This window comes from Macadamia integrifolia, chromosome 7, assembly GCF_013358625.1.
Source record: "Macadamia integrifolia cultivar HAES 741 chromosome 7, SCU_Mint_v3, whole genome shotgun sequence".
Lineage (NCBI taxonomy): Eukaryota > Viridiplantae > Streptophyta > Magnoliopsida > Proteales > Proteaceae > Macadamia > Macadamia integrifolia.
The window spans coordinates 10630935-10650285 of NC_056563.1; the positions used below are offsets into that span (position 1 = coordinate 10630935).

The window sequence follows — 19351 nt, forward strand, 5'->3', positions numbered from 1 at the left end:
CAAATATAACCATTATTTAAAATGTGAACATGTCTTTACTTTTTAGTTTTTATTCTTTAATTTGGGGGGTAAAATAGGTATTCTACAATCATTAAAGGGTCGGGCCAAGTCGGTGCACAATAGGCCGGTCTCGGTCGGGCATTATTCGGTCGGTCTCGGTCGGGCACCCGACGGTTCAAGTAGCAAAACCGAGACCGACCATTTATAAACGGGCCGGGCTCAAGCCCGACACGTTTAATAAACGGTCCGGGCCGGGCCGGTCTATAAACGGTCGGTCCCAGTCGGTTTAGCCGGTTCGGGCCACGAATTGACACCCCTAGGCCCAACAGATGGGCTCATAAATAAAAAAGAAAAAATCCCATCAATATGTCCCATCGTTCGTAAAACTTTTGGCCCAATATGGTTAATATCAGAAGCCACCTTGAAATTTCATCAAAAAAAAAAAAAATCGAATTTTATTTTATTTCTGTCTAGCTTGCATTCAACGCTTAGAAATGTCTTGGGTTATGTATAAGCACCTTCGATTCCGTGCTTAAACATTTTTGGTAATTGAATGCATGCCAGACACCCTATTACGTCACAAAGGAATTCAATACATGCAAGGATATGATATCAGTCAAGAATCAAATCATAAGGGTGCGTTTGATTGCATAAATCAAATGGATGACAATCTTTTGAGAGACATTCTTCTGAACTACCCATCTAGCTGAAAAATCGGTTGTTTGCCTCGAGTCTAGTACTTGTTCCTTGTTGGCGAGTCTGATACATGTTTCTTGCTTCGAAAAAGTGAGAGAGAGAGAGAGAGAGAGAGCAATCCGAATGTCATACCACTGTAGTCGTCGGCGAGTTTCTTGGTGTACAGAGTCGTCGATGAGTATCCTTTGTTGGTGGGTCTCTCTACCGATGTTGAGAGGAGTAGTAGAAAGTCACGGGTTGGGAAGAAATTTTCAAGATGTCTTCCACTTTTCCCTTTTATACTAAGGTATAAGAATGTCTCTCAGATCTGAATGTTGGTGTTGACATAAACTCAAATTTGAGAGACATCCTTTGTAATATGATCATTCAGTGGAAATGGGTGCCTCTCTTATGAGGATCATCCTAGTGGAACCAAACACCCCATTTAATTAAGAATTATCATTCTATAGAATGTCATTCAATTGATTTACTTAACCAAACACCCCCTAAAGAATCACTATTAATTCAAATCAATCCGATTCCATTCCTCAAACCATTGACCCAATGGCCAATTCCGTCATTTTAGACTATTTTCTTAACAACGTTATAATTCATAAGGGATCTTTGTTTTTTTCGAAAAAGATAATAAAAATGAACGTTAAATCTTACAACAACTTTAAATCCAGCTATATCACTCACACTACCTAAAAAATATATCACAGTATCTGCTGCTGGTTTGATTGGAAGAAGCTGAAAAAAGCAGCATTTCTATGCACTTCCGAAACTATTCCTTTTGTTCTTTTTATTTTTCTTTGTTGCAACTCTCAGACTTCAGGGGCCAGCCATTTTTCACTTTTCCATCTCTCTCTCTCTCTAGTTTAGGGTTTCACCTTCTCCATTGCTTCTTGTTTTCTGTACTAAATCTTCCGAAATTTTGATATGATCTTTGCATTTACGTCCCTGCCTCTTTGGTTTGTGGAATTGTGATATCTTAGTCGCTAAGAGTGACGGTTCCTTTTCTAAATTAGAGGAATCTCTAGTTTGTAAAGTCAGTGGAGCCTCTCTCAGGGATAATGGCCTTATTTGGAGACAGATTTTACTGACGGGTGGTGATTGCAGAGTTCATGAGGTTTGGTTCTACTAACTTCTGATTAGTCTAGTGTGCTGCAAATTTTCGTTTTCTTTTTTCCTGGTTTTGTTTTTAACTGTTAAGTTTCTGTTGCTTAGTTGATTCCATTTGCTTGTAGCATAATTGGCGTCACCAGCGTTGGTTTATCTTCTTCTTCTTCTTCTTCTTCTTATTATTGTGCTTCTTTTTCTTTCAGTCTTGAAAGGTTTCATTATTTCCTTGAACTTTCGTGCAGAAAGATTTTGATTGGAATAGTTGAGTTCTCGAAGTTTGAGTAGGTAGAGATTGGCCATGGCTTACTTGAATCGGGATATCTACGCTTGCGTTTTCTTTGGTTTGGCGGTGATTTTTATTTCTCCATTTACTGGCGGATACACTGACCCGCGAGATGGTAAGGATGAATTTTGTTATTATAGCTTATTTTACTCGAGTAGATCTGCAGCTTCTACAAAATTATTAGCGGTTCACTTATTTCATGATTGGTCCTTATGTTATTTGTGATGGTCCGCTCTTTATGATTTTCCAAATTATTTCAATTTATATTTTTTATTTTCTGACACAAATTTTGTTAAAGGTTGAATTCCTGTTTAATCTTTTTCACATCCAACTGTAGCAATCTTCCTTATTTTTGAATGGCAGTTCTAAGAAACGTAGTTCTATGTCAAAAAAGCATGTTCGTAAAAATATTTGGAAAAAAAGGGGATATTGGGCAGCGGTAAATGCTTTTTCTTTAGCAAAATCTCTTTCTACCAGAAATTCAAATAGGTTTTTTGTCCGACAAATAAGTGATCTTCTCTTCTAGTCCGACTGCATCCCTTCTCCATCCTATCGCTAAGCAAATCCCTGTTACTGAAATATGCTTTATTTTCTTTAATTTGGCAGTTTTTGGGATCAATAGCTTATATGCTGCGCTAGGCTACCCTTCTCTTCCTGGATGGGTCCCAAATGGAGGAGACCCATGTTTGGAGGCATGGCAAGGTGTCCTATGTGTGAATTCAAACATAACTTCAATGTATGGTACTATTGTAATCCTACTCAAGCCCACTTCTAGTAATTGTTGTTCTGATTTTTTCCTGTCCTTTAAATTTGGTACTACTAAGAGATTTTTGTTTTTGCAGAATCCTGAATGGTGCAAATTTGGGTGGTGTATTGTGTGATAACTTAGATTATTTTTCTTCTATTATAACAATGTGAGTGTTGCCAGCCACTGCAAAGGTGGGATTTTTGGCCATTTTAGATTCCTTTTCATGTTTTAACTTGAGGCAGCATCTGACATATTGTGGCAAAGCATAATTTATCCATTTGTCTTTCCCAAGTTCACTATACACATGGTGCAGCATTTTGTTGGCAGGACTCACCTAGGATATCTCTTGTGACCAGGAAACTGGCCGTATTGGATATATAGCTCCATCTTTACAGACTTTGGGTTGAGTCCTGTTGGCTACTCAAGCAATGGATTACTTATTGGATGGTTCTCCTCTATCAGACCCCTATGTGGAAAGCAAATCAAGGAGGAAACATATATCATCGTCTCTGAAAAAATTATAAAGCACTGCCTTAGTGTGTCATGCTCCAAAATACATCCAGCTTATCTGTCTACAAATTTTTTTCTAGATTATGATATTCCTTTTTGGATGTGGTCATTGATATTTTATGTTATTTTTATGACTGAGGCAGCGATTTGAGCAACAACCATATCGGAGGGAGTATTCCATCTAGTTTACCCATCACCATGCAAAACTTGTATGTTTAGAATCTTTACCATTCTGTTAGTCTCTTTATATAGCTCATTTATCAAATAATCTTTGATGCTTACCTTTAGTTTGGGCATGGAGTTTATCATTATTATTGAAGATTTATATAATTTTTTCTTCACCTGTGGCAGTTTTCTTTCAGCTAACCAGTTCACAGGAACCATCCCAACTTCTTTAGCCTCACTTACTCAATTGTCTGACATGTAAGTTTAAGATGCTTCTTCTTTCCCCTTTTTCAATGGGAGCAGGGGTGTTCTGTCCAGCCTTCACTTCTGTACTTCTACCTTTTTTTCTTTTCAAATATTAATTCTTTTTCTTGTTTATCCCCCATAGGTCACTCAACAATAATCTTTTGACTGGAGAAATACCAGATGCATTTCAAGGTCTTACAGGATTGATGAATCTGTGAGGCTTCCTCCTTTATTTTTGGCATGCCTTCCCTCTGTCTTTGCACTTCTGTATGTTCTAAACTGATGCCTTGTCATAATTTACCTCTTTGCAGGGATCTATCTGCTAACAATTTAAGTGAGCAACTGCCACCCTCCATGGAAAGCTTGTCTTCTCTGACCACATTGTGTGTAATTTGTTTTATTAAGGTTTCTTATTATTCACATATTTCATCTATCTCCTTGAATTTATAATTTTTTGGTTGGCAGGCATTTGCAGAATAATCAACTTTTGGGGACCCTTGTTGTCCTTCAAGACCTTCCCCTCAGAGATTTGTAATATCCTTGACAACATGATATTTTATTCTTGGATTAGTCTTCTTATTTTCATAAGCTAGCTTTATTATTTGAGGCTTCACTTCAAAGTACAAAATCTGGCATTTAATATATGTTTTTCAGATGTTTTTTTTATTTAAAATGTCTGTTTGTTTGCTTGACAGGAATATAGAGAATAATCTGTTCTCTGGGCCTATACCTGAAAAGCTACTGAGTATTCCAAATTTCAAGTGAGACATTTGGTTTATTTTATCCTTGAATGTGTCTACTCACAGTAAAAATGCCTGGATGCTTTTGTTGTTTATATTGTTATTAGTTTTTGTATCAGACATGATAAACCTGAGGAACAGTTAAATTCATAGCTTCACATTTAATTGGATTTTCACATAATGTGGGCATATGGGAGGCTGTTACTATGTAAATTGGTTGACAAATCTATGGGATTTTTTATGTAGCGGATCAACATTTGCTGGAAGCCCTAAAAATTGCTTAAATTTTACATGTGTGTGTACATATGGGAACCTTATTAAAGAATAATGCCTCCTACTGTACGTGCCAGCATATGTCTCACTGTCAAAGATGAACGACATACTAGACATGCTGCTTTGCAAATTTTAATACAAATCTTACAGTTACTAATCGTGGGAAAGTTATTCTAGACCGGCAGGTCTGGAGGTTGCCATATGGCAGGGTAAAATGGAAATTTTAACCATTTGAATATCTAGGAAATGATCTAGATTAGTCACATGAAATCTCAGATTTAGATTAAATCATATACCTCCCATATATTTGCATACTCCTTGGTATATCTAATTTCTTAGTTCTGAACCTGCTGGACAAGAAAAACTTCTCCCTTATAATATTGAACCAAGTGAACTTAATAAAAGAAAAATGGAAATGTAAAACAGATGTTATCTAATTCCTGAGCTCTGGTTACTGATGCTGTGGGTGCGGTTGTCAGAAATAATGGCAAAGAAAGTCATGTGATTTCCTACTTCCTAGTAATAGCATCAACACACATTTGGTAAAGGTTTCTAAAGTAGCAGTATGTAGGAAATGTGATTGTTTTATGTTGGTTATCTTTCAATTGGAGCATTTACATATGTCCATTGTCAATTATCTTCAGTTATAAAATCTGCAGTTTTCCATTTTATACTTGGCAAAACTTCTATAATGTCAATAGTAATTTTCGTTGGGTTCAGTTTGTGGATTACCATTTCTTTCTTATGACCTTCCGATAACTGTTGAATCTACCTTTTAGGAAGGATGGCAATCCATTCAACACTAGCATTGGTCCATCTCCCCCACCGTCGGCCACATCCCAAACGCCTCTTCCTTCTGGGGCACCACCTTCTAAAGTGCCACTTGAGAAGCAGGCAAATGGACCATCTTCACTGGAAGAATCAAGCCCTGCAAGAGGAAATAAATTTTGGACAACTACAAGAATTGTCTGGATATCAATTACAGGGGTATTAGTGTTTATTATAGTTTTATTAGGGCTAGTGTTTTTCATGGCAAGTTGTTGCAAAGAAAGGGAAGAGGCTGACGTATTTGCAAAGAGGCATAAAGTTGGTTCTTACAAAGGCCCCAAGCAGAGGCCAACATACAATGGATCCATGGCTCAACCAAATAATCAAACAGAAAAAGGTAAATCTTTTCTATTTTGTTCTGTTTGTTTAACTCTTCTTCTTGTCCTCTCCATTAGTGCTGTTTTGCTCTCCATTAATGGTTTGGTTTTCCAACCAGTTTCAAAAGAAGCAATTATGAGGCCAAAGGATGAACATGAAATCAATATTGGAAGAGTGACGGCTGTTCCGAGACAAAATGATTCTGAGATAGATACTAAAAGAATGGGTGATGATCGAAAGAAAAGGGAGGATAATGATATAGATTTGACAGGAATAGATATGATTTTAATGCCTCCGCCCGCTCCAGTTGAGAAGGTCATTGTGAAGCCAATTTCTCCCCCTAAAACTTCCAAAGGGAGTATTCCCACAAAAAATCTGGATCTCCCCATTTCTGTGAGATCCTTCACCATTGGATTACTTCAGCAATATACAAACAGCTTCTCTCAAGAAAATCTTATTGGAGGAGGTATGCTGGGAAGTGTTTATCGGGCAGAACTTCCTGATGGGAAGGTAAGGTCCTTGTGGTTTTGACACTAACTGAATAAGTGGGATTTTTATCTTTGAGTTTGATCAAATGTAACCTTTCTTGATAGACATCTTGAATTGTTTTGTGACCTTTGCTAAGTTATCTGATTCTCTTTGTGAGCTCTAATGTTCTAAAATATCTCACATGCTGTCTTTATCGTTTATTGGATTTAGGTTTTCATAGTTCTGAGATGTTTTTCCTTCTTCTCGGTCAATCAAATCTCTAGGTCTCCATTGTTTTATATTTTACAGGATTTTTCTTAAGAAAAATTGTATGGCAATAAAAAGGAATAGGACTTCTTTTCTTCCTGAAATTCAGTAGTTGGCAAAAATTCAAGTAAAATTGTTTGATGCTACTTTCCATGGAGGACACCACCTCCATTATATGGTGGGATTCTTTCCTCAATTTCCCACTTTTAAACATGCTTCTTTGTCAAGTACAAATAGAAAATTGCACAGAAAAAGTTTTATAACTAAGGGTTAATTTTCTGGGAAATATTGTTCCATGGACATCAATGGAGCCTATATGCCATAACATATTGTAATACTTATTCTAGGAATATCAAGAACGATGTGATTTACATCTTTTCATGGTATGGAAGTTTTTACTAAATTAAATGCTTCAATTTTCAGAAAAATTCTTTATATTGTGAAAATTTATTTATACGAAGAACTGGCTGTAAACCCAATGCCATCTAGATTCAGAGAGGTTGCTAGCTTTCTTGTCATTATTAACAGAGGTGTTGCTTTATTTTGTTCACAGAATATTGCCACTTTATGTGGTTGAGCTCTCACTTCCTTGACAGGATCCTGTTGAGCTGGGAAGTTTGGTGATATATATCCTCCTAAGTCCTGAACTAACTGAAAAAGAAGAAGATACATAAATAATCCTAAACTAACTCTAGTTGTCATGCTTTTGGCTCCCCCTTCGGTTTAGAGTTTCTGTATCAAGTACAAAAATCTCTCATTTTTTTTAACGGTTTGTGATTAATATTAGTTTTCAATGATTTGTGATAAATACACAAACCTCAAGCTGCAGTGTTCAAAACTTCTTGAAACATGTCTGAAAAATGTCTTTAGTGGCAGAAGTCTTAATTGTAATGTGGTCATTTCGCTAAATTTGACTTGACATGGATCATGCCCATGGTTTTCAATTCCATTTGTTCCCACTCTCATGGTGTTTATGTTTCAATGCATGTTACGTTAGGGGGTGTTTGGTTCGATAAATCAAATGGTGTATGTATCGGATATGAATGTCAATCTTTTGATGGACAATCTTCTGAATTATGTTACTTTCTGAAAAATCGTTTGGTTGCCTTAAGGCTAGTGCATGTTTCTCGCGGGTTGAGATATTGGCTTCCGTAGAGAACGTCTTTCCGGTTTCTCCTTTTATACTAGGTGATAAAAAGGTTGCTCAAATCTGAGTTTAAGTGTCGAGGTGAACTCAGATTTGGAACACATCCTTTATAATATGGTCATTCATGGGAAGTAGGATGCTCACTTATGAGGGTCATCTTAGTGGAACCAAACAACTCCAAAAATTAAGAATTATCATTCTAAAGAATGTCATTCCAAAGATTTACCGAACCAAACACCCCCTTATGTTTATAGAATGGTTTTTCATTTTCTGGTATTTATGCTTTTCCTCCTCGGTGTTTCTTTAGTTACTGGCTGTGAGGAAACTGGACAATGCTGCTTCCAATAGGCAGACGGATGAAGAGTTTCTGTACCTGGTGTCCAGTATCTCTAAACTTCGGCATGCGAATGTTGTTGAGCTTCTGGGTTACTGTGCTGAGCATGGTCAACGGCTACTCATCTATGAATATTTCAGTAATGAGACGCTCCATGATGCACTGCACTCTGATGATGAACTCACCAGAAAACTTTCATGGAATTCCCGAGTCCGGGTGGCCCTTGGAGGTGCAAGAGCTTTAGAGTGAGTAGAAGAAACTGTACTGCACTATGCTTCATCCCTTTTTCTTTTTTGGATAAATAACAATTCATTGCATCATCCAAAATTTGTTTGTAGTTATTTTGATGAATTAGGATCCACCAGGTTAAAGTAGTTAATGAATGATAATGTTGGGGATTTACTGTCTTTTTTTATTTTTACTTTACATGCGGTTTTATTGATCTGCTAATTCAAATGCAAAGCTTCCAATCCCTTTTCATGCCATTACATGCATAACACATATTGGAGAAGGCTGAGGGCTTTGTCCACTTATATATATGTTCCGTGAGCTACATTATAATTTGGGAATCTAATTATCACATCATTGTTCTTGTGGTCAAGATATCTGCATGAGGTCTGTCAACCACGTGTTGTACACCACAATTTCAAGTCAACCAATATTCTCCTTGATGACAAACTTGCAGCACGTGTTTCTGATTGTGGTTTGGCTTCTTTGATATCTTCTAGATCTGTAAGTCAGGTAATCTTTCTTTCCTTTTCATCACTAATAAAGTAATTTGTTCAAGGGTAGCAGTGCAACTGAAAGGTTTGTGTCCTTTAGCAGGATTGGACCAATAGAAAAAGAGATGTTACATATGAAGCATTAGGGTAGTAAATGAGCCCATACACCGAACCCTTAGAAATTATTCATTCATTATATTGTTAGAAGATCTTTGTTTCCAATAGAAAGAGGAAGTCAGTCTGGATGCCAAAGCTCATGCCTCTTTGAAAGAGTGGGACAGTCCCCAGTGATGAGACTTAGAGCTCCCAAACCACCCAGTGTAGAAATGTGAAATGTGAATCCCCATCCAAGTACTCCAAAATCTTGAGGTCTAATTCATGGTGTGATGGAGTCAACCTTGCCAAGTAGGACTGAAGCATAATATTTTACCAGAACAGTCTTATAGACACTATTTCCCGACAAATTAGGTTACTAAAAGAGAATCCGCCAATCACCTAAATCTAAATCCAAAAATTTTTGGGCTGTTCATTATTAGTTCTAATTGGCATACTATTCATTGATTGGAATGTTGAATGGAAGGGAATCCATATATTGATTTCCAAGTTTGACTTGAGCTGAATTGATGACAAGCTGTCTGAGTGCGGTAAGACATTAAAATGAGTAGTTAATGTTATTAATCAAGACAGTTGATAATTTAGGATGTTGATCACTCGAGAACCATGGGCAATTAACTTGAGGGGTGAATTTCTTTTTCAAGTGTTTGGAAAAAGGAATTGAAGTGTACTTTGTCGATCAAGGCAAACATTCAGCTTCATGCTGTATATATGGGACTCTTTCAAGGGAGTTACTAACCGCTACCTAATTGGTCCCATCTAAGAGACCTTCCATCCTGTTGACTCAGTTCAACATCTTAGTCACCTGATCTGTAAGGACTCATATTTGGACCATTCCTCAAATTTTCACCTACTTATACATTACACGTTATATTTATGTGTTCGCTTGGTTGTCCAACATTCTAGTCCATGAAATATCTGATATCACATATCTTCCCCATTATTTGTTCTATTTTTTAATGGTATGTGCCAATCACAAGCATTGTAACTACCTGTTCCTCGGTTTGTTCTCATTTGTATTTTTTCCCTTAGTGATTGATTAAATAATATTGTGAAAATATAGGCCCTTGGGGCATCTAGAATTCTATTTTCTATGGTAGAATAATTATGTTCTATATCAAAATATGTCATCACTGAAGCTGGTTCATTTATATTCAGTTGTCAGGACACCTCCTATCAGCTTATGGTTATGCTGCTCCAGAATTTGATTCTGGAAATTACACTTACCAGAGTGATGTTTACAGCTTTGGTGTTGTAATGTTAGAACTGCTTACAGGGCGGAAGTCCTATGACAGGTTAGGTGCATCTAAACCAATTTAAGTATCTAGAAGGTTCACCCTTTTTTTTTTCTTTCCCGGCTTCTTATTTTTTCCAAAAACAATATGTAGGTCAAGGCCTCGGGGGGAGCAATTCTTGGTGAGATGGGCAATCCCTCGTCTTCATGATATAGATGCATTGTCAAGGATGGTTGATCCTGCTCTTAATGGAGCTTACCCTGCCAAATCGTTATCGCGTTTTGCTGATATTATCTCTCTTTGTGTCCAGGTGAGTTTCTTTTCTTTCTGTGTTAATCTGTTGCCTTTTATCATGTCAGAATATTCTAGATGGACGTGGAAGTGCACAATTATTGTAGTATTCATTAGTCAATTATACACAATGTGTCAAGCACAATGATTTTGAGAAAACCAACTTTGTTTTGAGCTATCAACTTACCTGAAGTGCACTGCAGCTCTGAGGTTTCGGGGATCCAAACCTTGTTTTGAATCATGTGTTCCTAAAGCTGCTTACATCTAACACATGCATTGGGAATTCCCACGGTCCTAGGATGCTGTGCCCCTCAAGGGAATGTCTATTTCACCTTTACTTTTTTTGTAAAAATTGGTTGGTTTATGGTATTTGGAGAGTTGGAAGAAATTGATACTATTTATTTTATCTCATTAGATAAGTGACCCATAGCATTTTGTGGATTCTGAAACTGTATGCACGTGTCAATGGTATGTCTGTCATCATCAGTATTGTCAGGATCTCAGACAGTTGATAAACTTTGCTACCATATATATGGCATCATACTATTCTCCCTGGAAATGGATTAGGAAATTTACCAAGTGCCAGTCTTCATCATTGTTTTGATGTAGTCATTGTTACACTTTTTTAGGATGGGGGGAGAGGGTAGTATTTTTGTTTTATTGGTGATATGAAAAATTGGTAATTTATTATTGGGAGAGAGACAGCGTGGCCCCTGCACCATCGTGAGGGCCAATGGGAGCGTGCGGACATATTAACAGGGGTGAGATTTCCGCCTTTCATGAGGGGCGGGGCAGTCATTCAACCCCCCCCCCCCGCGCGGGTCTAGGAGTAGGGGCCACACATCCTTTCAGGCTTTTTTTTTTTTTCCCCTTTATTTTTTATGGCACTGGACATGACACAATTCAATTTGCTGGCTAGTTCAAATTAAGTTGCTGACCTTTTAATTTCATTTTGCAGTCGGAGCCAGAATTCCGGCCGCCAATGTCTGAAATTGTGCAGAACCTCTTACATATGATTCAGAGGGAGTCCCCTAGTAGGACGTTGAACAAGGACTGATATAGGTTAGGAATTCATGTATTCAACTGCATCTGTGGTCAGCTTACGAATGGCGAGCTTGTAGAGACAATATATGCAGGGGAAAGGCTTTCAACTGTTAACTGCCACAAACCTGTTGCCTCTATTAACATCACAACAATTCATATATAGCATTCAAGGTAATCAGTTACAAAATTGTGTGGGTCTTAGGTTTTCTTCTTCATATTTTGTTCTTTTTTGTTCTTCTGCTTTGATTGGTTTGTGATCATTATGGTTTTTGTAAATTATGCAGGACTTTAATTATGTCAAAGCTAATCCAATTATTATTTTTATTATTTGTGTGATTAATTCTTTTCAATGGAAAGTTAAGAGATGTAAGGGTGCTTTGCTTCAATTTCTCTGTGAAGAAAGTGAAATAATGGACTAGTGATCATGTCATTTTGCCCTTTTGTTTTTTTGTGATGGTACAATGGGGTCATGTGTTTATCACAAACAGAATTTGTAACCCTACTTTTTTCGACTCTTATAAGAGACATGTCACTTATTTATAGAAGAGTCAAAAGGATGTAAATTCTTAAGGAACCCATCATCCCCACCTCAAATCACGATAACCATTTCAGCTTCATGGATAGTTTATTTAAACTATGCCGGAACCTTTCCTTACAGTATAATTCTGCAGCCTCTGAGCCAGCATGGAGCCAGGGATGGTGAATCATTTCTGCCTGCTCTCTCCTTCATGATGACCACTAATAATGATCTGGATCGCCTTAGACTGGAAAGATTTATCCTGGTTTTCATATTTTTTTTTTAATCATTTTATTATTATTTCCTTGGTCTGTATCGATTGACCGATAAGGGATTGTCCCAAAATTGGTATCTCGCTCCACCTGAATTTAGGGATTGACCAAGTTTTGTGACTCGACTCGTCCTCTTTAAATCCTAGTGAGTCGGAGTGAGTCACAGAAAGCCAGGTGAGTCATGTCAAGTTTCCCCCTCTTGTTTCCATACTAGTATTTCTCAAGCAATCCAAACAAATGATTAATACATAAATTAATTGAGACAAGATTGAATAAAAGTGTTTGTTTTTCACATTTTTTATGAAGCTTATCATTTATTGTCTTTTGGATGAAAGTGATAATATCTGACTTGGAGTTGTCATGGTCATGAATCATGTTTCTAATTAAAATTTATATGTATACATTTAATAGTCGTTACATTCAATACAGAAGACTTTGGTCATTGAACATTTAATATCGTTAGAATATATTTTAATTCAAAACTATTCTGAAATGTTGACTTAAATTTTTGACAATAATCGGTCGTTTTTTTGTGACTCAGGCAAAACAAACGAGTCTTGAATGACTCGGTATGATTTGCTCTGAGTCTTGTCATTTTTTAATACATGATAAATCTCCATGACTCTTAACCAGGTTTATAATCTTTTGACCAAACTTGGCCTAGTTTTCCTAGTCAAAATCTGGTTTGCCAACAGTGGTGTCAATTGATTTAGCCGTTGCTTTTTTTAAAAGGTATAATTTTTTTACTGTTTTTTCCCTGAAATGATATGGATAATCATACAGACCGATAATGAATCGGGGATCAATCTCAGCCAATATGATAATACTGATACTTGAATTCATGCGCTCCGCCAATTTGATATGAATCGCTTGATTCGAGTGATCTAATGCCAATCCCTTGAACCGTGGAGCGGACCTTTTAACGCCCACGACATGGATCTCGTCTCTGAATTGCTTTGCGACTTTGCCCTCCAACTTTTGTTACCAAAAGTGATCATGGTTTGAGATTCGAATCACCAGTATCAAACGTTTCTATTGGTAACGTTAGCCATCAATCCCGATACTTAGCCGATCCCACCATCAATCCCGATATTTAGCAGATCCCGTATTGATGGAACTACACAGACCAGGGGTAAAACTATCAAACACCCAATCTTTGAGGAAAACCAGACGTAAACTTGTCTATTTTGGGCGGTTTCTGAGTTACCTGATCGATGGCGTGCAATAAATTCATACCCAAAACTCGACAAGATATTGATTTACTTTTGCTCTTTTGCACACTAAGCCGAAAAAGTGGGAATTTGTTACATACTCAAAAAGGAAGATCGTGTGAGGTGGTGTTATATTGTGAGGGATTAGTGACTAATAGTTATTTTAGTAGATTATTAAGTAATTGTTTTTATTATAACTGTTAGAGTTATAAAGTAATAGGTAATTATGAGTATAATCGTATAAGTAGTAGGAGTAGTTATAACCGAATTGGAGAAGTGGATGGACAAGTTATGTAACGGCTATTAAGCCTATTTATTAGTGTTTTGGAATGAAATAGATGAAATGAAAATCCCAATTATTTCTCTTATGAGAAAAGAGGCACGACTCCCTCCTAATTAGCCAAAAATCCATTCCTTATAATTTCTCTTGAGAGATTCCTGTATTTTCTCTAATATAGTCCAATGTTTGTTTCTAAAAATCGATTTAATGGTGTTGACTATAGATGGAGTAAGTAGAAAGGATCCAATATGGTAAGTGATCTCTATGGAGACATTGGATTTTATTAACACACATTAATGGTATGAAATATATATTACTATATGTGAATCTAAGGTATTAAGGAAAGGAAACCCTAATTTTCTTGTATGGTTCGTCTCTACCCTCATCCCTATATAGTTATCACTGACCCATTAAGTGTGGTAAATGATTTAAAGCTAAAGGGAAAGAGGATAGACCAGACCAACATTTGATCGTGTTGTACAAAGATCATACGAGAAGACTTTGAGGAATTGTTATTCTTCAGCCATGGATTCATGTACGCCTAAAACGTGTCTTTGTAGAAGAATTCATATGCCATAATATGAATTTCGATATTTTGAGATATAGAATATATCAGGGAAGAAGTTTCTAATAATAGCTGGTAGGAATAACATACATACGAGAAGCTGCCTTTGCATTATTGTGTAATAGTAAAGTAACAAAATTTTTCAGGCTGGAATATCATAAAAGTATTGTTCATAACAGAGGAGATACTTCAACTTATTCCCTAACCCACCAACAATCATTGGCCGTGGCATTTTCTTACAACCTTTTTGGAGATCTACACTAAATATTAGAATATCTCTTCTGTCATGTAAATTGGATGTCTTTTCAAGCGTTTATCTTAATGTGCGGTTATGCACTCAGAGCTTTGGAGCATTGTAGTAATGATGTAATATGTAATGTAATCACCTGCTTTTTTTAATAATGATTTTCCTCTTGCGATATAAAGCGACAAAATAACGGCCTATCATTCCTTTCCCAAGTGGGGAGTAGAAATCCCTTTTTGCTATTCATTGCCCGCAAATTTTTGAAGAGGCACACTTTAAATCCTTTGAAGTTTGAACAAGCGTGATATGAGCTTAATGTTGTTGATGATGAATAGGTTATTCGTGGTGGTAATGGGTAAGCTTGAACTATTAGGGAAAGACATTGTAAATGTAGTGTTCACAAGACATTTCCTTTGTGAGGATCTGAGGAAGAAGAAATATTTAAAAAAAAAATCTTCTAATGCATTTTTCCAAGAGTTGAATGCTCAACCTCCCCACCCTTGATTCAGTGTTAAGACAAGATATTGTTTAAAATATTTCTCGTGCCCTAATGATGGATTGAGATATTCTTTTATAGTACAATAATCATTCAACAATTACAAATGGATTAACTCGCAGATTTTGACATTTGAAATATGCAATCAATTTTTAGTTACAAATGGATTAGTTCCATTAGTTGTTTGTAAAGTTTGAAATTTGAAATATTCTAAACTGAAATTTAAACATTTAAATTTTAAATGCATTCCTCAATAGCCCCCCTCAAGTTGAAGATGAGTGCTTGCAAATCTTCAATTTGTATCAGAAGGAGATGAATCTTTTGGCAAATAAGTGTTTTTAGAGAATGTTGGCCAATTGATCTTTGGTGGAGAATGGAGATGAACTTGACTTTCAGGGACCTTGTGTATTCAATTGCCAAACAAAATGAAAGTTTACCTCAATGTGTTTTATGTGGGCATGAAATAAGGGGTTTACCGTAAGATAAGTAGTATTCAAATTATCATAACATAACACTAGTGGCTGTGAAATGGACACATCAATGTGTTTTTGTGTCAGACATGAAATAAGGGATTTACCATCAGATAAGTAGCACCCGAATTATCATGACATAACACTAGTGGCTGTGAAATGGACACCTCAATGTGTTTTGTGTGCATGGTGCTAAGATGGCCTGCACGTGCGTGGGAATGGCAATGCACATTTATGCAACCCTTCCCTACAAATTTGAGCTTTTAGGTGAAGCGGTAGTAGCAAACACTCTAGATTTTCTTTGTCCTATGCACCTCTCTTTCTCTCCTCTTTTCATTGTGAATGTCAGTGCTGTGTCTTCCTTTGTGTTGCTCAGGAGTTGCAGTCTGATGAGCTTGCCACTGTTCAGCTATTCTAGGAGAACACTCCCTCTAATGTCGCACCATCACCATTGCCACTACCAGAACAAAGATTGCAATCCAAATAATTAAAAAAAAAAAAAAAAAAAAAAAAAAGAGTTTTTAAGGAATATAATAATGAGAGAATGTTTTCTGTCAGGGAGTTTACGGGTTGCACCAGCAATGGGCCAACGTGAGTGCACCAACACTTTTTAACATCTATTGCAAAAGTTTGAAACAATAGATAATCAATGTATCATTTTTTTTTCAAGTAAAAGTATGTTCAAAAGTTTTTGATGATCTTTCATTAAAAAAAAAAAAAGTTCTGATGAATATAGTAATGGGAAAATGTTTTTTGTGTGGGAGTGTACAAGTTGCACCAGCACGAGGGCTAACAAGATTGCACTGAGAAGCATAGAAAAGGTGGGAATTTCCACCTTTCATGGGGGGTGCGACGGGGCAATCACTTTGCCTGCCTCTATGTCTGGGCACAACCCCTACATTCTTAGACAAAAAACATTCTCCTTATTGTAATATATGTAAAAAAAATATAAATATCTACCAATAAAGTGAAGAGTATTTTTGGATGAGAATTTCTAAAAAAAGCAAAAAAAAAAAAAATCTAGATGAGTACTTGTTTTTACCACATTGTAAAGTTCGATGTGCAGAAATTTTGTAGATAGATTAGATATAAGGCCTTTCTTCACATGTGGAATTCAGATGAAAATGAGTTTGGCAATTGGAAAATTTAAAATGCTAAATAAAGTAATGAAAAATTAAGGCCAATCAAGATGTTGTGTGGACTACCGAGGGGATGCATGGACTTACATGAGAGGGGTAAAGGATTGAATTTGGGTATTAAATTCTACATGTGGCTAAGCCAAACCATTTTCTACATATCCATTGATTGGAAAAAAAAAAAATACATACATATAATATCGAGAAAATAGATAATAAAAAATATAAGTTTCCTTAAAAAAATTTCGAAATTGTATACAACAACGATTCAATCTTCTCCCAACTAAATGGGGACGACTAAGTGGATCCGAGCAAAGCCAAAAAGAAAAGTAAAGTATAAAAGGAAAGTAAAAGGAGGACACCACAACTCAGAAAAATCCTATCTAAATGGGGCTGGCTACATGAATCGTAGCTTGCAATTAGTTCTATCCTAAGTCATAGTTGGGAAAAGTCCTAAATTGCATGTCTTTCCTCATCACTTCTGTCATTGTAATTTTAAGCTTGCTGTTAACTCTTTTAGGCATGGTTTGATAACACTCTAAGAAACGGAAAAACACCCCAAAAAGTGTTTGATAGATGTATTTTGTTTCCATTGTTTATTGAAACAAAATTTATGGCCAGAGATCGGGTTTGATGAAACAAGTATGATTTGTTTTTCTGTTTTTTTGACATGATGAGAAGGAAGCAAAAGGGGTTATTGTGCCTAATAAAAACTCCTCCCAAACCCTTTCGCATTCCTCACTAGCAAGAACCCTCACCCCTCACGATTCAATATACACACACACGACTCCTGTCTTCAACCTTCAACTGCCTTGGTTGCCACTATTGCTATTAGCAACAGAAGTCGCCAATGCTATCTCTCACCCCTTATGATTTGAAACACACACACACACGCACGACTCTCATGTTCAACCTTCAATCACATAGGTCGCCGTTGCTGCTAGCAGTAGAAGTCGCCGCTACTACCTCTCGATTTCTCTCTCTATCTCTCTCTCATCCATGCTGCTATCACTTTGTGAAGCTGCTGCCACCATAAGGTACATTGTGAAACCCTCCATTGTAGTCTCCTTTATTCCCTATCATCTAACCCTAAATAGAGTTAGGGGTTTTGCTATTGGAAACCATTTTTGGAATAGGTTTGGTTTTGAACGCCCAAAAAACTGTTTCTCAGCACACAACAAACACATTATGAATGGTGCTTAATTCTTCAATCCGAAGCACATCATTTCTTCTTATATTGAAAATGGTCATGCCACTTCTAAGTTGAATATTTTTTTGAGAAAGAAAAAGCCATTAAGACTTTATACATTTGTCCCTCTCAGACCCTGTCTTAGTCACTATGTTCATCAAATTCAAAAAGAGAAAAAACAGAAGTGAGGACATATTTCATTCACACGAAATCAAATGAGGGAATTTATTTTGTCAAAATGAGTAAAACTGAAGAGAACTGTCGGAGTCTCATGCTCTGAATGTCAGTCTGAATGCGAGCTTCTTTCCTCTCTCTCTAAATTGTCTTTACTTCGCGTGGCTAATAGGGTCGAAAGGTAACGAAAATAATTCATCTTTCTTCCCCGATTTCTCTGTGGAAGAAGAAGGAACTGCCGAATCTCCGTAATTCCTCCTTCCATGTGTTCTCTCTGCATGGGATTCTATTCTTTCATTGGGGAAAAAAACGGAAGGCTTCTAAGTTCTGAGACCTTCATCAATTGGTCCCTGTTTTGAGTTTCTCCGTCGCCATTTCGGTGCGTACATCAATCTGCCCCCTATCTCGCTTCCTTGGAAGATTAAGGAGTAGATTTCTGGGATTCTTCTCTCTGTTCTCTTGAAAATGGTGGAGGCATTTTACTTTATTTGGGGACATGTTTTCCTTGACTGGATGGATTAAGAGGAATTCGTGGCATACTCATCTGCTGTGAACTGTTTGAAAATTGGGAAGAAGTCATGCAGACTTCTAATTACTGGGCAATTGGAAAACCAAGTATTTTATTGGTCAGTCCTCATCACAATCTTCTATTTGATTGCTCGTTAATACTTAAGACTGTTTAGTATTTTGGAATTTAACTTTGGGTGGTGCCTCTGATTCCCTGGCTTGTGGCAGTTGGAGGACTATTATATACAATGTCTAGTTGATGGACTCAAAGCAAAGCCTCTCGAGACTCCAATGCACTTGGAGGACTCCTTCCATGTTTTATTGTCAGTCCAAACTACCTACATACTTTCTTTGCCCTTGCAATGGCAAAAATTTATATTTGGCACCTGTTGAGGTCATCATGAACCTGACATGACCCTGATATAAACAAACACTAAAACTGGTTCACCTGTTTAGATCTAAATCAGAAACTAGTCCAGGTTATTGAGTTGATCCAAGTGATTGGTCGCTAGCATGGCCTTGAGTTGATCAGATGTGTACCCACCCTACCTAAAACCATCCATGGTTAGCAAATTTTTTTTGATGAGATCCGAACCAAATCAAACTTGGTTTTAGATGTTTAACTGTTGATCCACCTGTGACTGTTAACACCTGAATCTGAATCTGTAACTAGGAGACCAGTCTATGATCTCTTTTTTAGTGAGTTGATCTGCCCTGCTGCAATCACTGTTGCAACAATGAGCAATCAAAAGACCATAGA

General features: G+C 36.9%; 1 protein-coding gene across 7 annotated transcripts; it reads left to right on the forward strand.

The window, feature by feature from the left end:
* The first annotated feature begins 1382 nt into the window (after positions 1-1382).
* Positions 1383-11967, forward strand: LOC122084352 (protein STRUBBELIG-RECEPTOR FAMILY 3-like). 7 transcript variants are annotated; one of them, XR_006141880.1, is made up of 18 exons: positions 1384-1804; positions 2040-2195; positions 2687-2816; positions 2923-2994; positions 3482-3547; positions 3690-3761; positions 3892-3963; positions 4061-4132; positions 4215-4280; positions 4445-4510; positions 5542-5927; positions 6027-6418; positions 8098-8369; positions 8727-8865; positions 10119-10255; positions 10349-10505; positions 11445-11701; positions 11815-11967. XR_006141880.1 is itself a non-coding variant. In XM_042652528.1 (17 exons), exons 2-17 carry the CDS (start codon positions 2096-2098, stop codon positions 11541-11543), a joined length of 2289 nt encoding a protein of 762 aa, XP_042508462.1. In that variant the 5' UTR covers positions 1383-1804; positions 2040-2095; the 3' UTR covers positions 11544-11967. The 7 variants fall into 7 exon arrangements, 6 of the variants coding, with proteins under 6 accessions (XP_042508462.1, XP_042508460.1, XP_042508461.1 ...); XM_042652528.1 differs by having other exon boundaries at positions 1383-1804; positions 8727-8856; positions 11445-11967; XM_042652526.1 differs by having other exon boundaries at positions 11445-11967.
* The last annotated feature ends 7384 nt before the right edge of the window (positions 11968-19351 follow it).